The sequence below is a fragment of the Xiphophorus maculatus genome, chromosome 16 (assembly GCF_002775205.1).
Source record: "Xiphophorus maculatus strain JP 163 A chromosome 16, X_maculatus-5.0-male, whole genome shotgun sequence".
Lineage (NCBI taxonomy): Eukaryota > Metazoa > Chordata > Actinopteri > Cyprinodontiformes > Poeciliidae > Xiphophorus > Xiphophorus maculatus.
The window spans coordinates 19646375-19671848 of NC_036458.1; the positions used below are offsets into that span (position 1 = coordinate 19646375).

General features: G+C 42.3%; 1 protein-coding gene across 4 annotated transcripts; it reads right to left on the minus strand.

The window, feature by feature from the left end:
* Window positions 1-1420: 1420 nt before the first annotated feature.
* Window positions 1421-25335, minus strand: LOC106700206 (ankyrin repeat and fibronectin type-III domain-containing protein 1-like). Of its 4 annotated transcripts, none has more exons than XM_014475028.2 (19): window positions 25058-25335; window positions 19926-20070; window positions 17947-18214; window positions 17631-17831; window positions 13429-13542; window positions 10303-10400; window positions 9961-10051; window positions 9262-9369; window positions 7970-8069; window positions 7288-7417; window positions 6994-7113; window positions 6667-6776; window positions 6008-6122; window positions 5770-5936; window positions 5488-5662; window positions 4575-4737; window positions 3513-3679; window positions 3111-3336; window positions 1421-2477 (listed from the first exon to the last, which is right to left on the minus strand). In XM_014475028.2, exons 1-19 carry the CDS (start codon window positions 25069-25071, stop codon window positions 1786-1788), a joined length of 3204 nt encoding a protein of 1067 aa, XP_014330514.2. In that variant the 5' UTR covers window positions 25072-25335; the 3' UTR covers window positions 1421-1785. The 4 variants fall into 4 exon arrangements, with proteins under 4 accessions (XP_014330514.2, XP_023205388.1, XP_023205387.1 ...); XM_023349620.1 differs by having other exon boundaries at window positions 19926-20236; XM_023349619.1 differs by having other exon boundaries at window positions 19926-20236; window positions 24970-25335.
* Between the last annotated feature and the right edge of the window lie 139 nt (window positions 25336-25474).

Below are 25474 nucleotides of genomic sequence, written 5' to 3' on the forward strand. Positions count from 1 at the left end.
TTTTCTTCACACACCAGCTTTCCTCTTCCACACCAGGTCAACGTCAAAGATGCTCATATCCCAATATTACGCTTTCATTTGGAATCTGTAGTAAAAAATAAATACTAAATAACACAACTTTGGAACCATTATTGATGCGGTTAATCAGCCTCGGTGGGTGAAATATGCCCTCGGAGTCGGACACACTGTTTTGTTATATCCCCCTCCTTTTGAATATAAATGATCATTAAAATACCAGAAAAACAAAAGTAACACTGCAAGCCTGTAATGGCTAAACCTTACATAAAAAATTCAAAGGAAATGCTTTTATTTGACTGAATTGAACACAGCTGAGACAAGCACCAACAGAGCTTTGTCCTGTAGTGAGCAAGGAATATTCAAGTCATGACTGCTACTGTAGCTTATTATTACTTTTTGTACATTTGACATGTAGCTCTAGAGAACTGAAGTTGTGCTCATAGATTTACATACACTGACAAAACATGGACGATAACACGAAAACCTTTTCCAACACTCATGGTTTCGCCCAACAATAGACAGATTTTTCTAGTTTCATAACCAGAGAAAAAGTTATATTAAAGGGTCTGTGCTAGAAGGAAACTGAACTGTATAAAACAGAAAAGGGACATGAAAAGTGAAAAATGAGGCATCCAGTTGAAAGTAATCCAAGGTCAGGCAGACCAACAGGTTATTTGACATGCAACCCCCCCCCAAAAAAACAAAAAAAAAAAACATGCACACAACTTTGCCTGATGTAAAAAAGGCTGCAGGGTTGAGTCACCAGAGGAAAAGGTACTGCACCACGGCAACAAAACAGGCTGAGGGCAGAACCTGGAGCAAAAGCCAGAACTGGTGCTGGTTCCCTGAGGGTGCAACACATGGCATGAAATATGTTTTGTAAACTTTTTTATCAGGGTCACTTGGTTAGTTTCTGTTGTCCTAATGATTTAAAAAGAGCAAGCACAATTGCCTGATACCAAATGACTTCATCAACCACTAAGCAACACATGGTTTTGTATTTTTTTCATATTCAGAATGGAAACTTATGAGCACAAGTTTATATGCTAAAAAAATGCAAAATGAAAGTTTGAGAAATGTGCAAAAACAAGTCCAACTTTCTGTTTATACTCATCAAACTGGGTGCAATATATCACAGAGACTAAATCTTACAATATATACTCAATTTAGGGCTGGATAAGGCAATCAATAACAATATAGATAGCTATAGACACGTGATCAGTATCTATAGATGTAATGTCTGATAGAATGTTCAATAATTTCACTGAACTCCAATCCAGAACCGCACAGCATTCTGGGGGATGTAGGCAGAGGAAAGCTTTAGTCGCTCAACCTCTCACAGCTGGTTAAGCAAAGTCGGTGGCATCAACTAACTCACTCACTCACTCATTCGTTACCTAGCAACTCACTTACTCTTTGGTCGCTTAGCAACAACCTGTTGAGTAACTTGCGCAGCAGCAGTTTCAGGTTTCGCCACCGTGCCTCATAACTACTTAAAAAGTTTTTTAAAATGGCGTAGAATGAAAACTGTGGATAAAACAGGAAAGGCCATGTCACCAGTTTGGGAGCATTTCAGATATTTAAAACAAAAAACTAATCAGTAATTATTGATATCGACTGATATGAGCCCTAACATCATCCAGCCCTTACTCAAGTTTTTATACACCATGAATAAATACAGTGATCAAAAAAAGAACAAGTGAGGTTTTTCACTTCTTTATCGAGTGCTGGAGTGTGACTGCAACTTCAAGCTGACAAAGTTTAATATCAGGATGAACTGGTGGACGGTCTGTCCCACTCCACCAGGTTTCTCACTGGAAGTGATGCCCCCTTACTCGGAGCCTCCATCGTCTGTCTATCGTCCCGAGGCGAGGCGCGCCCTGAAAAAGGCGTGTCGCTCTCTGAACCATTTACAGTGGCACAAGAAGGCGTGACTCCCGCTCCGTTTAACACAATACCCTCACAGTGCGTCTCGCTCTCAGGGTTCACCTTTGACCCCCTCCTGTCGTCAATCTCAAAGACAAAGTGGGCGTTTTCCTCCCCGATCCCAAGTCCAAAGTTCTCCAGGATGTCCATTACAGACGGCGTGGATGGAGCACCGGGGTTCTCCTCCTCAATAAGACTCAGCGTCGGCAAGATGTCCACCAGCTCCGCCATCTCCATCGGCCGGATGACGTCTGTGATGCTGGGGTTGAAGTCTGTGGTGTCCAACACCGTGGCCTCTAGCTGTGCCACAGCAGCAGAGTCAAGTCCACTGTCCACTGAAGCGCCGGTGTATCCGTCCTCCGGCAGGCCGATGCCGGACAGGTCCGCCGTCGACTGAGAGCTGATGTCAACAGGGTACCCTCCCTTCACGACGCCTTCCATCAACCTGAGCGCAGCATTCTCCAGGACAACCGGGATTCTTTCTGGAGCGCAGACCTCGGCGGTAACTGGTATGGGGACAGCGGAAGAACTTCCTGAAAAGTGAAGAAAGAATCAGAAAGGAGTTAGGAGTGAGGACGACTTTCTCCACATTCACCCAGGTTTCAATCGTTTGCCTCAAAATAAAAAGAAAAAAAAAGGGTGGGGGTTTATTTCTACAATGAATATGTGAAGGTTTTCATCTTGCATTACTTTCTCGCATTCTGTCCTTTTTACAACCTGAAGCTTAAATGTGTTATGTTGGGATTTTATGGTAAAACTATCAACAGACACTCTCGACCTCAAGCTGCTTTGCAAAGAAAAAGGGGTCAACAATGCACTGTATGTGTAAAGCTGGTAGAAACTTTGTGTTGGTCTCTTTTACAATGAACTTTTGAACATTTCTTATAAAAAGATATGATTATAGAGGGAAGGTGTGAGGAAACGTTTTAGATGTTAGGTGATCTCAGGTGGAACCCAGTTCATATGTTAGTCATGCTAACATTTTATTTTATCTTCTTAGTAAGTCTCACAAAGAGCAACAGCTGATTAAAAAGAGAAGTAAGGGACAAATATGTTTGAATATGACCTTTAGTACAGAATGTTTTACTGTGATCAAACTCTTGTGCAACATTTTCAATCTTTAATCCTAAAAACTGTGCTAAAAAGTTTAAACGAGGCATGCTAACCACCCATGGTGGCGCCATTACTTGCTGCAGATCTTTGTGTTTGGATCCAGCTGGGCCACTTCAACCTTGCAGCCAAGCTGTCTTCCTCTTCTTCACCATCAGGACAAGGCGGTGGGTCCCCACCCATCACCAGGCCCAAAGGCACTGCCCCAACCCACTGCTTGGAGCGGACACACTGCAGACAGTCCATTATCCAACGGGTGTCCCTCCACACCATCTCCAAACGCTGCAGGAAAAATATTTCAATCAATTTTACCGTTGGTCCAACATCCAGGGAGTCCATTTCCTTCGGTAAATGCTCATCAGTCACACAACAAAGATATTTAAGACAATAATCAATTTTTGATTGATTATAGCTTTTATCCAGCTAGCAATATAAAAAGGTTGTTTTTATGCTCTTACACGAGAAAGGTCAGTGAGGTTATTGAGGCGCTCCCGCGCTTCCTGCACCTCTTTGGTGTCCAGCGCTTCACGCAGAGCCTGCTGGGCCAGGTGAGTGTCCAGCTCCAGCCTCACCCAGGCCTGGCAGTACTGACTCAGGAAGTCCCTCTCGTAGGTCCAGAAGTGAACTGGATGAGGAGTCACACAGCAAACAGAAGATTTGATATTAAGTTTAACTGAAAGCTTGAATAGTCAAATTCTTTCTGACAGTAATTTGACTTTTTTTGTTGTTTGTTTACTGCAAATATTTTTCATTTCTGTTCTTTACTTCGTTTGGATATGGCACAAACTGACCTTAAAGTGGCATTTCCATAAAACGAATGACTGCCTTATGTTTTATTAAACATAACGCAACCACACACACGTCTCTTTCTTATGCAGAGGACGCAACGCTTTTCTTGCAAGATTTCCTTCGTAGGTCCATAGAAGTCCCACATTAAAGTGAGGTTATTTTTTTCCACTCTGTTTAACATGAGATATCCATTTTGCAAAAAAAAAAAAAAAATCGCGCTTCTCTATATTCTCCCTGTAGTTTTACAGCCATCTGCAGAAATACACAACTCAGTCAGAAACAACCAATCAGAGCCAGGAGGAGGGTCAATCATGCCATGAATGCTAAGGCTAGTTAGCATGGCCACAGATGAAGGCTGATAAACTGTTATCCTGGAACATTAAGCTGTTTCTCCACCTCTAGCACATTGAGCAGCGAGTACATTGGGGTTCATTGACAGCAATAAAACCCAATTCCTGGCTCCGATTGGTTGTTTTTGACTGGAAGTGGTGCATTTCTGCAGATGCAAATAGTGGGACTGGGGGAAAGCTGAGGAGCTTCATTTGTTGTCAGTTTGTTTCTGATCCCATACTGTACTGTGACAGAGCAGTGACAATGTTAACAAATACACAAAAAAACATTGATTTTTTAAAATAAAAGTTACACAACGCAGCTTTAATCAAGAAGCGAATCACCTAGTCTGCTCTACCTCATTCAAAACAGCTCCAAGCCAAATGGGTTTTCCCTCTTACCCAGTTCAAAGATCTGCAGGGGCAGGGTGAGGCCGGGCTCTTTGGTTCCCACCAGAGGCCAGTAACTGGAGCTGAAGTCCTCACTGGGAGGCAGGAGCAGAAGCATGGAGACCTTCCCACCCAACTGTAGCAGCTCCCGCGTGTACACGCCATACTGGTAGGCCTGTGAGAACCACGGTTGCATAAGCAAAGATGGGGAATGTGCCTTATTTGTCAAATTAGAAAGGAAACATATTGATTGCTGGGTCAAAAGTATATATTACTACAATGGGATAGACAAGAACCCTAATATATGTGTGTAACTGTGAAGCGACAGGATAATCTGTTTCACAAATAAAGATCTGAAATGTTCTTTACAGCCCCCCCTTTTCTGTTACAGTAAATAAATATAATGCAACGGTCTCGCTTCAAAGATGACATAAGTTGCAGAATTCATTGGTTGTAGATATAAATACAGATTTTCTGTAAAGAGTTTCACCTTTATGGTTCACCTTTCTGCAGAACAAACGTTCAGAGCTACAGCTATAATGTGATGCTTAATAATGGCCTAGTCAAAGATCAGATTTAAATCCAACTGATAAATCTGTGGTAAGATTTAACATTTCATGTTTTTAGATGTGCTCCGTCCAATCCCACTGAGTTTGATTCGTTTTGTAATGAGAAATTTAAAAAAATAAAATAAAGTAAATTTCTCAGTGGGTGAAGCTGGAAGGAAAACGTCCCAAGAAGCTGCGACAAAAGTTGGTTCTGTACAGTGTTGGCCATTTTATCTATCACATAAAACCCCCTCAACATGCATACATACATCCACCTGGCTAATCTTAGCGTGATTACTAGAAATGAATGCTGTTGCAAGGCAGTGTGAGGCTTTAAGAAAAGTCATTTTTAGATGAACGTTTTGGTCCGGTTTTACCCTGTAGAGGGGGATGTTGAGCTTCGTCAGGAGATGTGTGACTGCGGCTCTCAGAGACCTGACAAACTCCTCCACTCCGCTGCTCTCCTCCTTCTCCTCCTCGCCGCTCGGCGGGCCCCGAGCGCTGCCGCCATGTGCGGTGTAAACATGACTCTGGAGCCAGGCCCACTCCTCTCTGTGGCCCGGCGACAAAAGAAGAAGAAAACAGGGATAAAATAACTTCTGAGTATTATTTTTCTCTGTGAACTTTAACACCACGGCCCTCGGCGTTAGCGGCGTTACCTGGTCACGTGGGGATTCTGTCGGACCCGCGTGTGGCAGAGGAGGTTTGGCAGCCGCTGCGGCACCAGGACCCTGATCTGGTCCACCGAGCTGCACAGTTTTAGGATGCCCACATACAGGCCGGGCTGGACCCACTGGATGCTGTGCCTGTGGAAGGACAGCTTGTCCTGGAGAGCAGGACATGTTCGATTTGCAGTAATTTAACGTTTGTCTTCGTTTCGGCCAAGCACAAACTCACCTTCAATTGCTCAAAGAGCGTATCCATGGCAGTGGGCTCGGGCAGCAGAGGGGTTCTGCTGCGGTTCCGCTCCAGCCGGTCCAGAGGAATCCAGTGGAATGGAGGGTCAGGAGGGCTAACGTACAGAAATAGAGCAAAACTTTGATGCTTCAGTAAAACTCGGTCATTTTCTTCCAGGAACAACGACAGAAAAGTACGGCAAGCAGAGTGAGAAAAACATCAGACATTGTTGCAGGGTCAAATATCTTGCATTCAACAAATGTTCTACACTGAAAGTGTCAAACACTTTTTCATTTTGGGCCATGTATAGATCACGACTGTCTTGAAAGTGCTGGTTGTGGAAGAATGAAGTGATAAAACTACCCAATAAAAAACTGCTACAAAAACACCCAATAAAAACTCATCTCTTTATTCGAAGAGTACTTCTTGAAATTTTATAATATTTAACATCTTTTCATATCAACATAATGTGGCAGTATACAGATAACAAAAATGGTTTAATTTGACTGATAGGATCACATTTAAGCACTCAGTTATAATCTTGTGTCCTTGAAGAGTCTAGAGGGCCACGGGAAAACTTATAGCGGGCTGGATTTGGCCCGCGTGCCTTCAATTTGGCACACATGTCCTACGGGCTGGATGAAAAGACTCTGTCTCACCTTGATGGAGGATTTGGGAACTCCCTCAACGTCACTATTAGCACATTGCCCTGCCTGTCTTTCAGCGGTTCGTAGTACACCTGACCCAAATCCATTGTTCCTAGAGAAGACTGACAGCAGACACAAGAGCAAAAGGTAAAACTGAGGATATTAAGGATTAGTGCGCGTTAAAACACAGCCTCGGTGCTCGTGTAGATTGGATGAGCTCGGCAAAGAGACGACGAGGAGAAAAGAGGGGGAAGGAGGAGATGTAAAGGAGGTAATTAAAATTGCAATTAAGCAAACATGACGGCGCTTATCTGGAGAATAAGAGGCTTAGCTTCCTACCTGCAGCTGAGAAACAGCTTTTAAGATGTTGTGCCGGTTCTGAAGGAGGGAGGAGGGAGAGGAGTGAGCAGACGACAGGCCCTGCTGAAGGCAGGGCACCTGCTGCCACGCGCAGGACAGCTACGATAGAAAATGGAGCGATAAGCAGGTTTTTTTAGGCATTCAAGTTGCAAAAAAATGGCATGTGCAGTTTTCTACGTTCATCATGGGCATGAACATAAATGTTTATGTTCATATGTTATGAGCCTGTTATGAATTCAGTCTTTCGCACGCTTGTGTTTGCGATCCGCTCACCTTGGCAAACCACAGGAAGTCCTGGGTGATGGAGGTGGAGCAGCACTGGATCTCCACCAGTGGGATCTGATCCTCAGCGGCCACCAGGATGTTGTCCTTGTGGTAGAAAACAGTCGCCAAGTACACACCCCTGGTAACGTAGAGGACCATTGTTAAGACGCTCACATATCACTCACATGAAAATGGAAATAAATGAAAGTAATTTCACATAGAAAGTGAGTGTTGATTTGTATGGTCTTCTGGTTGTTTTAGGGGGGAAAATAAGATCATTTGTGAGCTACAGAAGCCTTAATATGACAGGGTTTCCCACAGTGTAATGTAAGCCTGGCGGGCCACCAGGCTTTACTTGTGTCCCCACCAGGCTTAGCATTGTTTATTTATTTAAGTTTTTTTTAAATTATCATTTCCTTTTATTAAGACTTTATAGTTGGTGTTTAGTGATAATTTCACATTTCTTGTCAACATTTTGTATCTCAAAAACATGGTGGCCGGTCGGATGAATGACTGCCCCAGCGCCCCGAGCTTAGAAAGTTCTCTGGGGGAAACCCTTTGTGACAATTGCTCTTTTCAAGTGTTTGGGTTTAGCCTGTGCAATCTGCACGGCTCTCATTACATCCCATTTAACCGCTGTGCCTCGTTACTCTCAAGGTGAGCTGGGACAGGCCAGACGGACGGGGCCCACCTCTGCAGGAGACGAACAAACTTGGTGGCAGAGTGGAAAAGCTGCTTGATGCCCCGAGACATCAACAGGCGCTTGCTGGGACTCGCCGACTTCGAGCTGTCTGTCGAAAATAACAAGAGGAGGGAAAGTGATGTTTAGCCAGGTGGCGATTATCGAGCCGCTGAGTTATTTCTGAGACACGTTGCGCTAAATGCAATGGGTTTAAAAAGGACGAGTGACGGCTGCGCCTTGGGAAGTGCCGACTAAACGCAGCCAGTGTTGGTTGTTAAATAGAGAATAACCAGGTTATATGGATCGGAGCCAATGTCGTTGACCCTAAGCTGGAGGATGGGCAGCAACAGTTTATTACTAATGTCTTTATGTGTATGTGCTCCATGGCAACAAGCTGGTGTCATTGCCTACAACAGAGGGCTGCAGCCTTTATAACCCAAACAGACATTACTGCCCTCGGTCCGGCTAAATAGAAATTGTTTAGAGCCGCAAATGTCGCATGAGCAAATGTTATCATTTTTGATAAATGTCTATTAAAGAAAAAGTGTTTTCAGGTTTAAATAGCCATAATTTTATTTCTGTTTTTAGATTTCAAAATAAAGAAAGTCAACAATTTTGCAAGAAAGTGGGTGGACACATTTCCTAGAGTGGGATGTTGACATTTGTGTAAAACGCTAAAAAATGTTCTTTTATTTTATTTTTAATTCATTGATATAATTTGCTTGAAATCAAAGTCAAATTTTCTGTTTTTGCTCTTTGAAGTCGAACCTGATTCTGAAGTCATACATCCTTCCCAACCTAAAAACACAAAGAAATATCTAAAATATTTTCTTAGGGTCATTGTATTGTGAACATTTACTGCAATTATTCTGACAAAAAAACTGAAAAATCCCTCAAACCTGAGGAAGATCTATTTTTAAAAACATTAGTTGGTTCTTTATTTCTTTTTTCTCCAAAGTTATTCTCCATATCCACTCTGACCTGCTTCTCTTCCCTCCTACTGAAGAAAAACCTCCCCACAGGATGATGCTGCTGCCAACGTGTGTTCCTGTGAGACTGGTGTGTTTAGGCCAACGTGCAGTGTTAGTTTTCCACCACACGATGCTTTTCATGCAGGCCATCAGAGCATCTTTTTCCACTTTGCGATGGTTAATTACATAAAACACAATAACGTTTGTGGTCCCAACATGAAAATATGTGAAAATTAAAGGGATATGAAAACTTTTGAAAAGCCTGGCAGTCGACCGGTTATGTGCTTTTGCCAGCTTTAACAATTTGCATGATTGAGTGCCCTTTGTTACCTATATAATATCCTCTGTACTGGGATTCTTTGGCATCTTCCAGCAGTTTCCTCACAAGGCCCTCGTGGTTCCTGAGCGGCGTCTTCACACCGACACACTCTCTCCAGCCTGCATGGGAAAAAAACAAATCATCTCTTTCATGCAGCTGGGGTGGGAAAAAAATCATTCAAAAGGCAAGAATTAATTTGCTGCCAAGTCCTGAGTGCTGCTTTTTTCTCAAAGATAAGGAAGCGTTAGCGCTTGCATGACAAAACACCTGCATGCTCTAAAAGTTTCCACGCTTTTTAAAAAAAAAATCCTCAACTTCTCTGTAAGTTGGATGCGAATGAAACTTATCTAATGAAAAGCGTGGCGCTGTTAAACACTTTAACTTTTCAACTCAATTTGGGAAAAAAAATAAGACTGCGCAGCGTTTCTGGAGGCGTAAATTGGAAAGAAAGAGCGAGTAAAGAGAGCAAGAAGGTTGGAGGGAGGAGAGGAAAAGATTAACTCGAACTCAAGGGAGAGCCGCTACAGGGTCCATTGATTCACAGTGACATCCCTGATTCTCCGTGTTTTAATAATTCACGCCATCTGCCAAACCTCACTTGCTTCACGCGGAGCTCGAAGTCAGCTAAATCCAAACATTTTAAAAACGCCGCTCCGAGGACAGAGGCGATGACGGTCCTTCGGCCTCGTCCCGCAGTGCGCCGTACTCACCGGAGGGGGCGGCGCTGACCGGAGCCGAGCTCTGAGGCGGGCCCCATCCCTTCACGTTGTAGGCACTCGCTCTCACGTAGTAGTGCGTTCCCTGTGTTTGGGAGAAGCAGCAGAGCGCCAAATTATCACCGTGCATTAACCTCGCGAATCGGGGCAAAGGAGTGAGAAAGCTCTTTTTGTTATCAATTCCTGTCATTGAGCAAATGTGAGGCTGTGGGGGAAACGTTCTCCATGTGAAACCGGCTTCAATGAGCAGAAATCTAACCAATAAACTCTAGAGTCGCTGCATATTTTTATCAGTACGTTGTGTGTGTGTGTGCGCGTGCGTGCTGCTTAACTCACTGCTGTCAGTCCGTTGATGATATAGGAGGGGTTCCTCGTTTCGGTGACCTGAGCCGTTCCAAGGACGCGTTTGAAGCTGACCGAGGTGCTCCACTCCACTGTGGAGGGGGAAAAAAGAAGAAAGAAAGAAAGAAAGAAAGAAAGAAAGAAAGAAAGAAAGAAAGAAAGAAAGAAAGAAAGAAAGAAAGAAAGAAAGAAAGAAACTGTCTCACTAACAAAATTCTCTCTGGCTTTGCTCAGAGCTCCAATAAGGGAGAACAAAGGATTTGAGTATTTACAGTTCAAAGAACATGGGCTTAATCTACTCTTGGCAGGAGGATATAAAGCAGCTGCAAAAGTAACGCCTACTCTAGATGCACCAATAAAAAGGTTTTTTTTCCTCCTTCTTTTTTTTTTTCCTCCACGCCAGCTTGGCAGTGTGTGGGATTCTAATTTTATTGAAGTGATATAAGAGTCCATGAAACGCTTTTTTTGTTTCTTTTATGTCCCATTCCAAATAATTTATTGTCCCTCTCGCCATCATCCGTCTGCATCCAATAGGGGTGGAAAGATAGGATGTAACACATCCGCTCTGGCCTAAAATTATTTAAAACAAACCTGGATTATAAACAGATTTCACAATATCATTATTTATGTTAATAAAAAAAGATGAAGGCCCTAAGCCCACCCTTGTTGTGAACAAGAATTTAGGAGGAAAAGTAGCAGTCGCGTGCTGTGAATCAAATCAGTGATCACTGATCATGAATGAGCGTCACGACCGCTACAAAGTCAGGTTATTTTTTTCCTTCTTCTGAACATACGGTGTTTTTCTAAATCAATGCCAAGGCAGAAAGACACCAGAAATTATCTAAGGAACACAAATGCTGCTATCCACCAATCTGGGAAGAGTGATAAAGTCGTTCCCAACGTGTTTGAACTTCAAGCAGCAAACATTCAAAAATCTTCCCAGGAGTTAAAAAATCTAAGCAAATTCACCCCAAAGTAGCAGTGCTTTATCTCAATGCTTAGCAAAAGAAAAAAAGACCAACTAACTCCACAGACATCAGTCAATAATTTAAATCTTAAAGTTTAGTTTGAAACACTAAATGCTTGTTTTACAAAATTTCAGCAAAATGTAGGGTGGCAAAGTTTAATCTGTATGTTTTGACCCGCAAATCATCCGTTTTCTGTAACATGCAGAAAACGGATGATAAGGTACGACTTTGTCGCAATAACTACATGCAGTAGTAGCATTAGCAACACCGAAGGGCTCATTTTTACAATGATGCCCAGTAACGGTGGCTCGTGAGGTCCAAAAAGACGCACATTTCCTGCAGCTTGTATTCACACCAGAAGCGAACCACAATTACAGCCTCAGAAACACAAATGCTGCTCTTGAAAAACATTCCCATGCTTTGATTTGCACCATTAAACTGCGGCACACAGTATCTGTATTTTTACACTTATTGTTTATTGATGCTTTCAGTGAATGAACGGTGGGGAAAACAAAGCTATCAATATTGACAATAAGGACTAGCTTGAGGGGGTTTTAAACATCATTACTTGGAATTTATTGTGACAATACATCTAAATTCTTATCATGATAAGAAACTTATCACAATAATTGATAAAAGATATAATAAATGCCCACAACTGACCCTGACCAAGCATTGCAGCATAATTATGAAAGCCATGTACAACATATTTGTTCACACACGTCCTGCCAGTTGTCAAGCACGGCGGTGGCAGAGTGAGGATGTGGGCTTGTGTTCTGGGTACCTTGAGGTCACCGCAGTCTGCCGCAGCGCAGAAAAATACTGCTACCAGCAGATTTAAGATGGATGAACGGCCTGTTGCCATGGCGACCGCCTCTGGCAGTTTGCTGTTTATGGAGCAATGTGTTAACACACTGCTAAGGTGGAGAGACATCAAGAAGTTTAAGAGAAGCAATTCCCAAAAGAAAGTTGTGAGGCTGTTCCCGAACCATTTGAAGTCCATCTTTCTACAGTGGAAAACCTTTATTCAGGAGCGGAAAAACATTTAAGACAGTTGGCAAGTTTCCCAGGACTTCACATCACCAGCAAATTCACCTCAAGGTCGGACACAGAGAGCTTAGAGAAGCTGCGAAACGCCCGGGGGAAATATAAGAGCCTCTGTTAGCATCTCAAATGTTAAAAGTTCAGGACATCACAGTTATAAAAAGAACTTCTTTTTTGGAACGACTGAAGGAGAACGCCTGTTCTCTCTAAAGGATACAGCAGCACAACCTAGACTTGCAAATCTGCATTGGAACAAACCAGAGGGCTGAAGTAAAGATGTAGGTGTTGTGAATCAGCATATCAGCTCAGAGCATGGTGGTAGAGTGGTGATGATGGGGGCCTTGTTTTGGAGACTCATCACCTGCAGTCTTCGAGTTCACTAGGAATTCGTTCAAAGTTTTATATCAAGAGCATTTAAGATAAACGTTGCAGCCAGATTCTGCTAATAAAATGGAACTAAATCCACGAACCATCATCAGTAGGATCGTTTATGTACAGCAGACATTTTAAGAGTTATTATTATCCGAACGCTAAATAATGAATACTAATGAAGTGTATGTTATTTTCCCCACACACAGCTTCTCTGTTTCTGCTTTGTTTTGTTAAATAAGTTATGACTATGGGAAAACGTGCTGTGTTTATCAGGGGTGCACCGATTTCAGTTTTCTGGCCAATCGCCAATTACCGATCTTTTAAAAAGCCTAACTTACCGATACCGATTTTGGCCAATAACAGTTCTTTGTCTGAAATGTTGCTCACTACATCAAGAAAGCTGCTGAATTAACAACAATGGGGTGACTGTTGTTAACTGCAAATGTGCGGACATGACCTGGTCGGCCGGTTTGTCGGTCAAATCTCTCTCACGGAAGAAAAGGAAAGCACAGTGGTTGATTTTTAGACCTTTGGCCAGGTTGATAACATCGGTGGATACGATCCACCGATGTTATCACATGTAAAAATCAGCCAATCACCGATCTCCCAAAATTAAGGAAATCGGCACAGATAAATTGGCTGGCCGATAAATTGTTACACCCCTAGTGTTTATGAACATTTTGAGTTAAAACAACTTAATTTGCTTCGATAAACTCCCACAGCTATCACCACCTACCTTTGTAGCGGGTGATGAGCCCCATGCTGTTACCGTCCGGCTCCTTGATCACCACGCACAGAGAGGAATTGCTGGTTACCAGTAAGGACACATGACTGGGCGGGCCTGGGAGCTCTGGGTGGGACAAGATTACACAAGGTCAAACAAATATGTATGGAAAACATAAAACATAGTTATGACAATTGAGTTGTCATAGCTCCTGCATAGCGTGTCCTTCCCATGCTCCGGCTTCCAAAAACATGGCTGGAGATGGGAACCAGGACGCCCCGTTGTGTATTCATGTTAGGACTCATTTCGCATGTGGTGTTTTAGTAACACACTGTTGGAGTTTTATTAACTGAATCTACAGTCAAGTGGAAATTATCATATTTTTGGGAGCAACACGGAGCCACCTGCCATGTGTTTTAAGCCAACCATCCATCAATTCATCTACAGATGTGCAGATGAATTACACACCTACCTATTAATATAAATGTTCTGTAATTTTCAAGAGTAAAAGATTTTTTTTGCAGGGGTTGGGACGTGGAAGGGCACCGAATTCTCCAGCCCAGGGGCCATTGTCTGTCTAAATCCGGCCCTGGATTGTGAAATTCATGATGGATTATTATGGCCACGCTAAATACAATAAACACAATAAAATTAAGATAATAAAGTTGAAATAATATGAGAATAAAGTCATAACTATTCTATTCCGACTTTATTCTTTGGATTTTAAGACTTTATTCTATTTTTTTTCCCCAACGCTCTGCCGCATAAAGCCGTCTCAAATTTAAATGAATAATTTCACATTATTACCTCCAACTACAGCAAAAACAAATCTTCCTCTGAGGCTCCCTGCGGTTCTGAAACACAGTGGGAGCCGTTTGTTATCGTCTCACCTGTAGCAGCGGCTCAGACTTTCTGCTTTGTGATCAAACGTAGCCGCGCTCTCCCCGCCGAGTCTAGACAAAGAGATTTATATTTCGCTCACACTCGGCGGCGACCTGGAATTGAATGGATTCCCACTATGTCAAGCACCTTGGGCCACATTTCATGTATATTTTAGATTTTAAACATTCAGCCAACGTTCTCTCTTTCCCCCCGGAGGTTTGCGATGAGAGCTCGCTTAGTTTCACCGCGCACAGAAATAAGACCCGAGGCCCTGTTCTCTTCGCCAGTGCGGTAATAAAGAGATCTGAAGATCCTTAAAAGAGAAACGAATCGAGTTCTAACTAAAAGCGTTAAGAGTCGGTAATAAATAGACATAATGGCAAAACAACTCCCGCAACCATTCGCGCCGCTGAAGGGTTTCCCCTTCTCACACAAATGGGTTTGTGTGAGAAGCAAAAAAGCGCAGCAGCCTTGAGAAACTTCTCTTTGCAGACTCCCTGCTCATAAATCCGCCAGCATCAAGGTTTTATTTGATCCACGGAGCCGGTGGAGGGAGAGCAGGGGCATGGCAATGAGAATCTGGACAGGCTGATGACGAGGGACTCGCTTGGAAGTTTAGATGAGATTACAAAGGGAGACTTTTAGAGAAAACTTAGCAAAAGAGCTGAAGGAAAGGAAAAAAAAAAAAAAAAAATATATATATATATATATATATGTATATAACTTGAGGAAGATAGTGGGCTGACTAATTGATCTCAGCAGCACAGTCAGCAGTCGTGGAGGGTTTTGTAGATTAGAACTGGAGTAAAAAGACAATTCAATATAAAGATTTCAAGCCTCGTCAAAATATCTGGCGGGAGATTTTATACGATGCAAAACTTTGCATCCATCCCCTTCAAAGACGAGCCAGGCAGAACTAATGCAGGCGGTGTACAATTTATATCCCAGCTTCTCCACTGTTCACAGGGGCGGCATTTATGGCTGTTTTGGAGCCATCTTCCTTCCTTCCTTCCTTCCTTTTTTCGCCCTTCTGTCACACCGCCTCGGCGGAAAGACTTTGTGGAACTGACAGGAAATGGACGCACGTTAGCGTCGCCTTGAATGAAAGGCCGGCGAGTAAAAGGTTGTCTGCTTTAGCGAAGACGATCCCAATCACATTGCTTAGTAATTACAGCAAGATACCGAGACGCTCCAACCGTTTCACGTTTCGTCGCGCGGCAACAACAAACCGGAGTTTCATTCGTTGGGTTTTTATTTTATATGATCGATCATCACAAAGTAGAGAGCAGCTGTAAAGTAGACTGGAAATAAAGCTCTTTTTGTGAATCAAAATTGGAAAATTGCAGAGCGCCTCCACCAGCTCCATTTATAGGTGGATTTTTTAAATTTTTATTTAAGTTTACAATTCCCATATCGTGATGCTGCCACCTCTGTGTTTTGCTAAGATGCATTGAGAGGGTTTTTGTTTGTTTGCATTTTTGGCCTCAATAAACATTTGTCATGTAGTTCAATTTTGGGTTATCTGACCAGAGCATCTTCTTCCACATGTTTGCTGTGTTTCGCTGCAAGCAGCAGAAAAAGAAAAAAAAAAACTTTCAAAAACGTATTTTTCAGTAGCTTCACTCTTTGTCACTCTCCAATAAAATAAAAGTCAGATTTATGGCAGATTGTTTTAACTATAAGTGAAACAATGTTCCAGTGGAGCCACGTCTTTATCGATATTAAGGAACTATTTACTTTAAACGACCTCCTATATGTTGCTGAAAAATGACTTGTAAGTTAGTTTTGTCTCATTTCAAATGTAATATAAACTATTATAAAAAAGACAAAAAATATTCAATAAAATGTGTTTTTCCAGCGCAGTTGTCCCGTACTTTATTATTAGAGCTAGATGAAACGTTCAAAGCTTAGGATGTTGTTTTATAACCCAACCCTGTTTTAAACTTCACCGCAGTTGTTATTCTGACCGATGCAACACTGAGTTTGTGTTTGGACAGAGTTTGTTCACTGCTGTTCTCCTACAAACCTCTGAGGCCTTCATAAGAGAAAAACTTCGTCTATACTGAGATTAAGCTACACGGATCTGAAGACAATTGATTGCAGTAGATTTACTGGTATTAAAAATAAGGGACTGAATATAAACACAAGAAAAATGGACCCTCCCTTAATCGACAGCAAAAATATGCATTACTCTGTGTTCACAAAAAAAGACAAAAGAATCTCAGTAAGTCATATTGAATAATTTTTCAAGCACGTTGTGCGGATTTAAGCCGGTTAAGATTTTCCGGTCTCTTTCTTCTGCTCAATCAGAACACTTTGTTGTTAGATGTCTTCATTTGCAAACTAAGCACGGCGTTTCGGTCTCCTGTTCAATAAAACAGGAGTATCAGCAACCATCCCGGGTATGGTGTCATGCAGCAGGACCACCGGGGAGGGACTCGGGAGCAGCACGGGCATAAAGGTGACGCTGTCTGATTTGCAAAAGCAAAACTAAATGAAGCAGAAATGTAAAATTTAAACGGAGTCCTCTGTAAGGCATGAAGGGAGTGTTTGAAATCAACGAATAACGGGAAAAAAGCAGGACAACTTTTTACGGATGCAGATCCTAAAAGTCAGACAGCGTAAAGCAGAAGTGTCAAACTCATTTGACTCATTTTCACTTTGGGCCGTATCAAAATTATGAATGCTCTCGAAGGGCCGGTGGTGACAGAATATATGAATAAAATCAATTATCAAACTGTTCAAATATTAATAAACAGCTGTCTCTGCATTCGATAAGCACTTCCTAAAATAAATAATATTGAACATGTTTTCACACTGATGTTTTTTTGGCAGTATGCAGATGAAAACTGCTTAAATTGATAAAATAGTAATTACGCACTGTTTTCTTGAAGATAACTTGAAGAATTTTTGCAATCGCTGTGTTTCCTTTAAGTAAGAAACGCAAATAAAATCACACGTTTAAGCTTGTGCACACGATAAGTCTTTAAAAAACACGCTGCCCCTTCCTCTACTTCCTGTAGATGAAGGGGCACAGGTAGATGAACTTCTTCGTGGTTTGCGCCAACGGCAACCTCATCCCAGTGCCACGACGTTTTATTGAAGAACAAGAGCTTTTTTTTAGAAATTGCCGCGGTTCTATTGGGCAAATTTATTTTCAAAATGTCAAATTGCACAATCATACGGTGAATGGAAACTGATGTTTGTCTATCTCATAAAAAGAATCCTATGAAAACACACTGAGGTCTGTGGTTGTAACATAACAAAAATGTCAAAAGGTTCAAGGGGTTGGGAGAACTTCACTGCTGATTAAGAACCACGACGGCACTGACCCGTGTTCTGGAAGTTCTCTCTCATCCGGCAGTACAGCTGCAGCCGCAGTCTCCAGAGGCGGCTCTGTCTCTGGACCTCCGCCTGCGCCTGGGGGCCTGCTCCTGTTTTCCTGGCCAACTCCGACTTCCTCTCCTCCATCCGTCTGCTCGCCAGATCCACCAGGGCGTCCAGCTTGAGCCCCCAGTCTGCTGGCCGGCACACTGAGAAGTAACGCAGCCGTTAATCCAGACGATGCGCATCATTCATTAGGGTGAAAAATCAACCCTTACAGAGGTTGTTCATGCTCGTTATGATCAGTTAAAGAGTAAAACTTACAAATAGGGTTATGCCTGGCGCCAGCCTTCGTCAGCACGTGAAGAAGAGGGGAGTTGTGGGTAAGCGCGGCCACATCCAGAGGAACCAACCCCTGCTCGCTCACTCGGTTCACCCCTTTTTCTTTATCTCTCTCCCAGTCCGTCTCTTTCTTCTCTCCTCGCTCCCACAAGCTCGATCCTCCTCCTCCACAGCTGGCATGATCTTTGGACAAGAGGCTCTGCACAGCCAAAGTGTCCTCGTTTTCCACTGCCTCCCACAGGGTCTTGTACTAATGGGGCAGTGGGAAGAAGGGTGCACCATGGAAGAAGGCGCGAGAAAGGGAAAGAGGGTTCAGATGTCGAAGGAGATTTATTTGGCGAGGTGGAGGGAAGGGAGTTGCAAAGAAAGAGGAAAAAGAACACAAGATCCATAAATCAAAGCGGCCAAGGACGACAAACTCATACGCCAGCCTCAAGAGATAAAGAAAGCCGGGGAATTTGAGTTATTACTGAATAAAGGTTGGAGCTGTGGATGAAAGAAAAGGTGGTGGTGATTTGTTCAGGAATATTTCTCTCTTTCTCTGGTTAGAGAGAGAACAGCTCTGCAAAAACGCAAAATCTTACCAGGGATGTTTTTGGTCGAGTTTCAACCTCAAACATCTCAGTAGATTTGAAGTAAGACAAAATTAACTTAAAAGTAACTTTTCAGCATAATATAGAAGCGTATTTCCTATATACACGCTAAAATGTCGTGTTCCACTGGCAGATTATTCCACTTATGACTAGTACTTTTTCATGAATATTAAGAATTTATTTACTCAAATAAAATTTCCCATATCTTGCTGTTACTTGTTAATTTTGTCTTATTGCAGTATATTTGCACTAGAAACTTAGACCAAAAGCACTTAGTAAGATTTTGTGTTCGTGCAGAGAATACACCGACTGCAGGTTCCTAAGCAACTGCTTACCGAAAACAAACTGAAACGCAATGCACAACGGGGCCGAAAGACACAAACGCAGCAGACGCAGTCATAGCTCTTCACCATATAACTGGTGGAAACCACAAGGCCTCCTGCGAGCTCCTCTGCACACAGTCAGCTTAGTCAAAGTAAAGCGGCTGTTTGTCTCGTGTGAGCGACAGGAGGATTAGCTTTGTGCGTCAAAACAAATCTCCAATCAGCTATTCCACCTGAAAGCACCTTAATTATGGTGTTGCAGTGAGAGGTTCGCAGTGTCATTTTAATTTGAGGTGTAGGGGTGGAGAGACTCATTAACACGGTTCTAGCATAATCCTGGCTCAGTAACACTCCTCACAGTCTAGTGAGGAGTTCATTTATTAAAGGGGCAGTGTTGTGAGTTTTCCAGGCATGTAGAACCATTCTATAGCACAATCAGGTTAGAATGTTACCCTAATTTGTTATAAAAATGCTACATCAAATATGACTTGCAAGAACATTGACTTTGCAATTTAATACTTTGAAATTGGGCCTCTGTCTCTTTAAAAACTTCGGCCCTTTCTGAAACTCCGCCTTCAGGAAGTCACCACAACATGGCTACTTTATTAACCCTTTAGCAACGTTTTTAGCAGCGTTGCACTGAGAAGTAGCTCCTGTAACGAGCTCAGCTGATGCGCAGTTCCACCAGGTGTTTGCTAATTGCTACTGGCTAGTCTGAAGGAGCTGAGCGGGGGAGGGCTGCTCTGTGAGGCAGAAGCTTGGAGGAGGAGCTTTGACCTTGAAGGTAGATCCACCTGCACTTTTTGCACGGCTGAATGGTTGCCACAGGAGATCAAAGGAGGGAAACATTCGTGTCGCCAAATGCAGAACAACCAATCATTAGATTTAGGGGGAAATTACTTTTTCACTTGGTTGAACTGCTTATATGCTCTCCATAGTTATGTAAAAAGCAGCATATTTTCCTACAAAAGGTACAAAACAGTTTCAGCTCTTTGCCGATGCTAAATATGGTGTGGAGGGGTAGAAGAGAGTGCTAGCATCTTACAGCTTCTGCAGGCCTGCTGGTGCGTTTGGGTGCATGCACCTCGGCGGCGACGGACGACTCTCCTCCCCTCAGTCTGACAGAGAGGTTCCTGTAGATTCGCTTGGGTGAGACGGGACCCAGGGAGCGCCGGCGTTGAGGTGGGTTCCTCATGGATACGGACATGACAGAGGAGACCGAGAGATAAGAGGAGCCGGGGGCAGGGGGTGAGGTTGCAGGAAAAGATACAAGTGGGAGAAAAGGAGCTTAGTTGTCGAAAATGTAGGAAAATAAAGATGGGAATTGTTGGGAAATTGCAAGGAGGATTAGAAACTCTGAGAAAAGCAACGGGGGAGATTGACACAAAAAGAAAACAGGAAAATGGTGAAACGCAGGAGTGAGAAAGATGGGAAATACAAAGAGAAGAAAATAAAACAGAACACTCAGTGAGGCCAACTGATTCTCTACTCAATGAAGACAATTTTCTGCTAACTTGAGTGCCAAGTATCGGCTGAGAGCTGTTATCCGAGCGGGATAAATGGGCGCAAGTAATGCCTGTTCAAAGCAGATGAAAATAGCTTGAACGATTCAGCCTCTCTGCCTGTTCTGTTGTTTGTTCTCCTCTTACCTGCTGTTATGTGACAAGGCTTCTCTTGTTTTGCTTTTCTGGAGGAAATCTCCCCCTCAAAACAAAGCAACAGGCTCATCGTTTTAATTAGCAAAGATTTGCAAACTGCCATAAACACATAACTCCCTCTTGTTACTGCGAATTTAAATCTCTTTTGTCTCCTAGGCGTCTCAGCAAATCGTGCGGTGCAAAAACTTTCTTAAACTTGTCCGTGTCTTGTCACAGCACAGCCGCAAACCTTAAGGAATTGATGAGACGAATCAAATCGAAGTGGAAGGAACATTGTGCGCGGTTTCAAAAAGGCTTTGGTATTCACTCCCCTTTATTCTGATCTCCAGATGTAGCTAAATGCCTTCAGCGTCTAATTAGTAGTCAACGTCTCTGTGTTTTAATCTCAGTTTGAAGTTCTCTGACGGCTTCGGAAGTGGTTTTCTTTTAAACTTTATTTAACCAGAAAAGATTCAGTTAAATTTAAAATCTCTTTTGCAGGCGGTGTCCTTGCAATCCTTATTAGAGAACACACGTTTTGTTTTTAATCTATTCGCAAAAAGAAAAGAAAAATAATTTATATTTATATATATACACTATATGCAGTGAAACACAGTGGTGGCAGCATCATGCTGAGTCAGGGAATCCTGTTAAAATTGAGGTGAAGATGAATGAGGCTAAATAAAGACAGCTAAATCAACAATGAAATGGTTTAGATTCTGTGTTATAATGGCCTAGTCAAAGTCCAGAACAAAATTCTTGGAATTTACTTTTCTTTTCTCAGATGCTTTTCTTTAAATCCAGTTCAATTCAATAATACTTTATTAATCCCAAAGCGAAATGAAATGCTGCTGAAAGTCATATTAAATCGAGATCCTTCAAATATTTATTGTAACAATTTAGTGTGTCGTAAATCTGACTGAACTTCAGCTTTTTATTAAATTTCCACCTGGAATTTTTAATTCGTTTGCAAAACGTCTTTAAAGCAGCGCGTTAACGATCATCTTCTGTTTGAAACAGACCGTCTTCTGTTTCGATCTGCGGCTTTCAAGCCTTATGAAACGCGCTGAAGTTTTACGTGGCGAAGTGACAAAATGTGAGACGTTAATGACAGCGCGAGTCTGCAAACCATGTTATTATCATCGAGTTCTGGTGCCGTTTTCCCCTCCACCTCCCCGACCCCTCTCTTTTTCGGTCTCCTTTTGTGACGCCATTCCTCCTTTCATCCTCTCTCCAGTTTGGAGTCATTTTCGTGTCGCCTCGACTCGGAAGAGCATCTGTCTGATGGCGAGACAGTCACGGGATGTCAGACGTGAATAAGTGGATCTTGTCACCGTCGCCATATCTCGTCTCCCTGATGAACCAAGTCTTTATCCACTAAGTGGGGAACCGTCCTTGGGAGGAATCAAATACTCCCGTGGTGCGCTCTAGTTTAGCCAGAATGACACCACATCATCGTCAGGCCCGTTAACCCGCTACGTGATTCTTGCAGGGACTGTCGACATGTCTGGACGCAGGAGTGTAGGGGCGTTATCGGGTGTTACTGGTAGACTCTTCCTCTGTTTGTTTATTGTGTCCTGCAGGACTCACCATAAGTGCTGATGAGATGTTTGTGAGGGGAGATAAGCTCGTGTTTAGTGTTTGTCTCCCAGATAAAACAAGACAAAGTAGGGCTCTTAGAAACTGGAAGCTGCACTTTTAGAGAATACGAGAGCAGGTTGGCGTGAAACACTGACCTGCGAACAGAAATGCACCACTGACTCACTGTGGGGGGTTTTTCTTGTCAACCTCTCAACTTAAGGGGATGTTTTGTTTTGTTTTCTTGGCTTTGCTTCTTTCTTTAACCTCTCACAGCTCTCTGATGCAGACCTGAGAGAGCGGCGTGTTCGCAGGTGGCCTTTCCGGTTTTGTCAGACTGCGAAAGTGGCACTCGAGTTCAGCGATGCGTGGAAACGTGACGAATAATGTTTCTCGTCCCGCAGGAAGTGATGCAGCGCAGTCGACTGTCTGAAGAAACCACAGACTAGCCTTGAACAAGGTCAAAACGTCGGGATGTAATTGACTTACTGAGGCCTGAAAGTGAGCTTTCAGAATCAGTGGCATGTCTGTCTCAGAGGTCATAAAAGGGCACAAAACAGTGGAAAACAAAAAAACAAACCAACACCAATCTACAGAGTGGTAAACCCAGGGCCACAGGATGTTAAAGGTGGAATGGGTGCTAGAAAAAAAATCTATAAATAAATATACTGCGTGATCTAATCAAGTTTGCAGTTATTTATTGTGATTTCCAGTCAGCAGAGTGTGAGCATCAACTGTGTTGTGCAATATGGCCAACATGTAAGTGATACGGACAGTTTGATTTCACACAAATTGGCATTTTCAAAGACTACATTAGGCAGTAATGAAAAATACATGTAGCAACATTAAATTATTTATTCTACCGTGATTCTTGTGCAGTTTGAGTTTGTGAAATCTGTGAATGAAATGAAGATTCTTAACTTTGCCTAAAATGTTGTTTAAATTTCATCTTGTCGGACTCTTGTGAACCAAATATTGTGTATTTTTCATTGAACACAAAATAAGAAGCTGGCATGTGGGAGAACAGCCAGAACATTAAATCTAGACATTTAAAGTAAGTTCCTGTTAAAATGTCAGCTTAAGACACAATGCTCTGCAGGTCATTAATTTAAAGGTTTTTACAGACAAGTCACATCTTATCAGGTCTTAATTTCCTGAAGTCAAAATAGTGGAGCTGATAATGACTTGATTCACTGGAAGATTATTTCACTTATAACAAAATATTTGTCCCATTTTATAAGTGAAATAATCCGTCAACGAAACAGAATTATGTTGTTTTCATCAATAGTAGGAAGTTACTGACTTAAAACAAGCTCCTATATTTTGTTGAAAAGTGACTTGAAAGTTGTTTTATTTCAAGTGAATGGAGATATTTGCACAAGAAACTAACTAGATCTTGTGTTTTTGCGGTGTATTGCACAGCTCTGCTAGGTAATCTGTCTTATTTTATAGAATCAACGGGTCCAAATGTGGATCTCAATCCAATCCAAAATTAGTAGAATTACTAATTAATGTCCGCAAATTTCATGACTCATAGTATTTAAGTACAGCTAAAAACTCAGAAAGAAATGGTTTGTTTGCAGGTACAAAATAGATTTAGAAAGGGATAGAAAGGTAACGCGTTGGTACCAAAGGGTCAAAGGTCGGTCAGAGTGAATTTTAGTCAACTACTCTGCATGCAATATTCAAAACATCATATTACAAATTTCAAGATGGCATTGACTCAATGTAATGTTTTGATTGTTGATTCTAAGTTGCATGACTTTGTGTTTTTGTGTTTGCTATGAAATGCCTTGCTGCCGAAATGTGCTACAAATAAAATTTAAATTTGAATATTTTGCATGAATTGGTCACTTCAGGCTGCTTTTGACAAAAAGAAAATCCAACACCGTCATGGACCTCTACTGACTTTTTCAACTATTCCTGCTTAGAATCCCTTGTCACCACTGAGGAAACCAAGATGAACGATATTTGTCAAACAAACACTGGTAAATCGTGACAATAAGCTTCATCTCACAGGCAAACACCATGCTATATTTTTTTTTACTTTAGGACACAGCGAAGTCCTTAATTCATTGTTCCATGAACGAGAGCGAGATGCTCCAGTTAGCACGCATCATAACATAATTATGTTACTACACTTTCTGGCATGAAATGAGACTCTGACCAGCTACTGGAACCGTCTCTCTCTTTCACTTTAAACTGAAAACTGGGGGATTTCTTTCTTTGTTATTTTTTTTTTTAGATCAGCCCTCTGGTTTATAGGTCATATTCAGCAGACCACATCTATGCAGTCATAGTTTTCTCAGAAAGGAATTGATTTTTTTTTCTTTTTTGCATTGCAGCTGCTTCCTTGTGAACATTGTGCTTCATTGTTCCAGCACCTTATCCATTATAAGGATTTAAATGCCTAGAAGTTGCCATGGATACCACATTAAAACCTGACAAAATGCCTTGGAATGATGGTTGTTGATGAAAAGGACAACGGTGTAATTTAACGATTTGGGTAACAATGAGTCATTTAAACACAAATAAAGTTTTGGACTTTCATACTGATTACGTTTTTTTTGTTTGTTTGTTTTTATCATACACATTTACAAGAGCTCTTAATTTTCTTTCAGGACCATGTAAATAAATATCTCGATTAAGAATAGCTTTTAATCAATGTTTACTTTAATAAATTACTTTTCGAACAGACAAATTATAGATTGCGGTGCAATGTCCAACACTGGGTACCCCTTGAGCCAAGAATGAAGTCCTAACACTGTTTTAGAAACTTTCATGAAACTCTCGAGCCAAAGAAGAGTCCGCCTTGTGAGGGAGTTTCACCCTCGCATAATATCCTGTTCGGCGCTCCAAACGCGTCTCTCTTACCGTAAGCGAATATCTCCACTTCGTCCGACGCCGCAGCGACGCTACGACATAGTTTTCGTTGTTTGTTCAGAAACGTCCGCCTGCTTACCGGATAAAATCCATCGTTTCTCTGAGTTTGCCCCGCGGACCGACAGGCGCACCTGACTCGTTACCCGACTGTGAGACTGAATATTACGCGACACCCCTCACGCGCGCACGGTTCTCCTCGTTCCCGCCCACTTCCTCGAGACATACCTTAAAAGTTTTGCCCAAAACAAATACTATGAGGTCGTCTTGGCCTCTTGTTATATGATTTTGTAACACCGCGAGCGTTACTTTTTCAATACTTGGTAAGTTGTTGCTGCTTCTGTTGAGATGCTGTGTTGATGCAGCGGCTCCCTTTGGGCGTGGGAGTGGGCGGCATGTCTGAATCCTTTTATTTGTAGACCAAAAACTGCAACGACACAAAGAAGGCAGCCTACGTCTTCTCACGTCTTCTACGTCTGAAGTCCCGGAGGAGAAACCG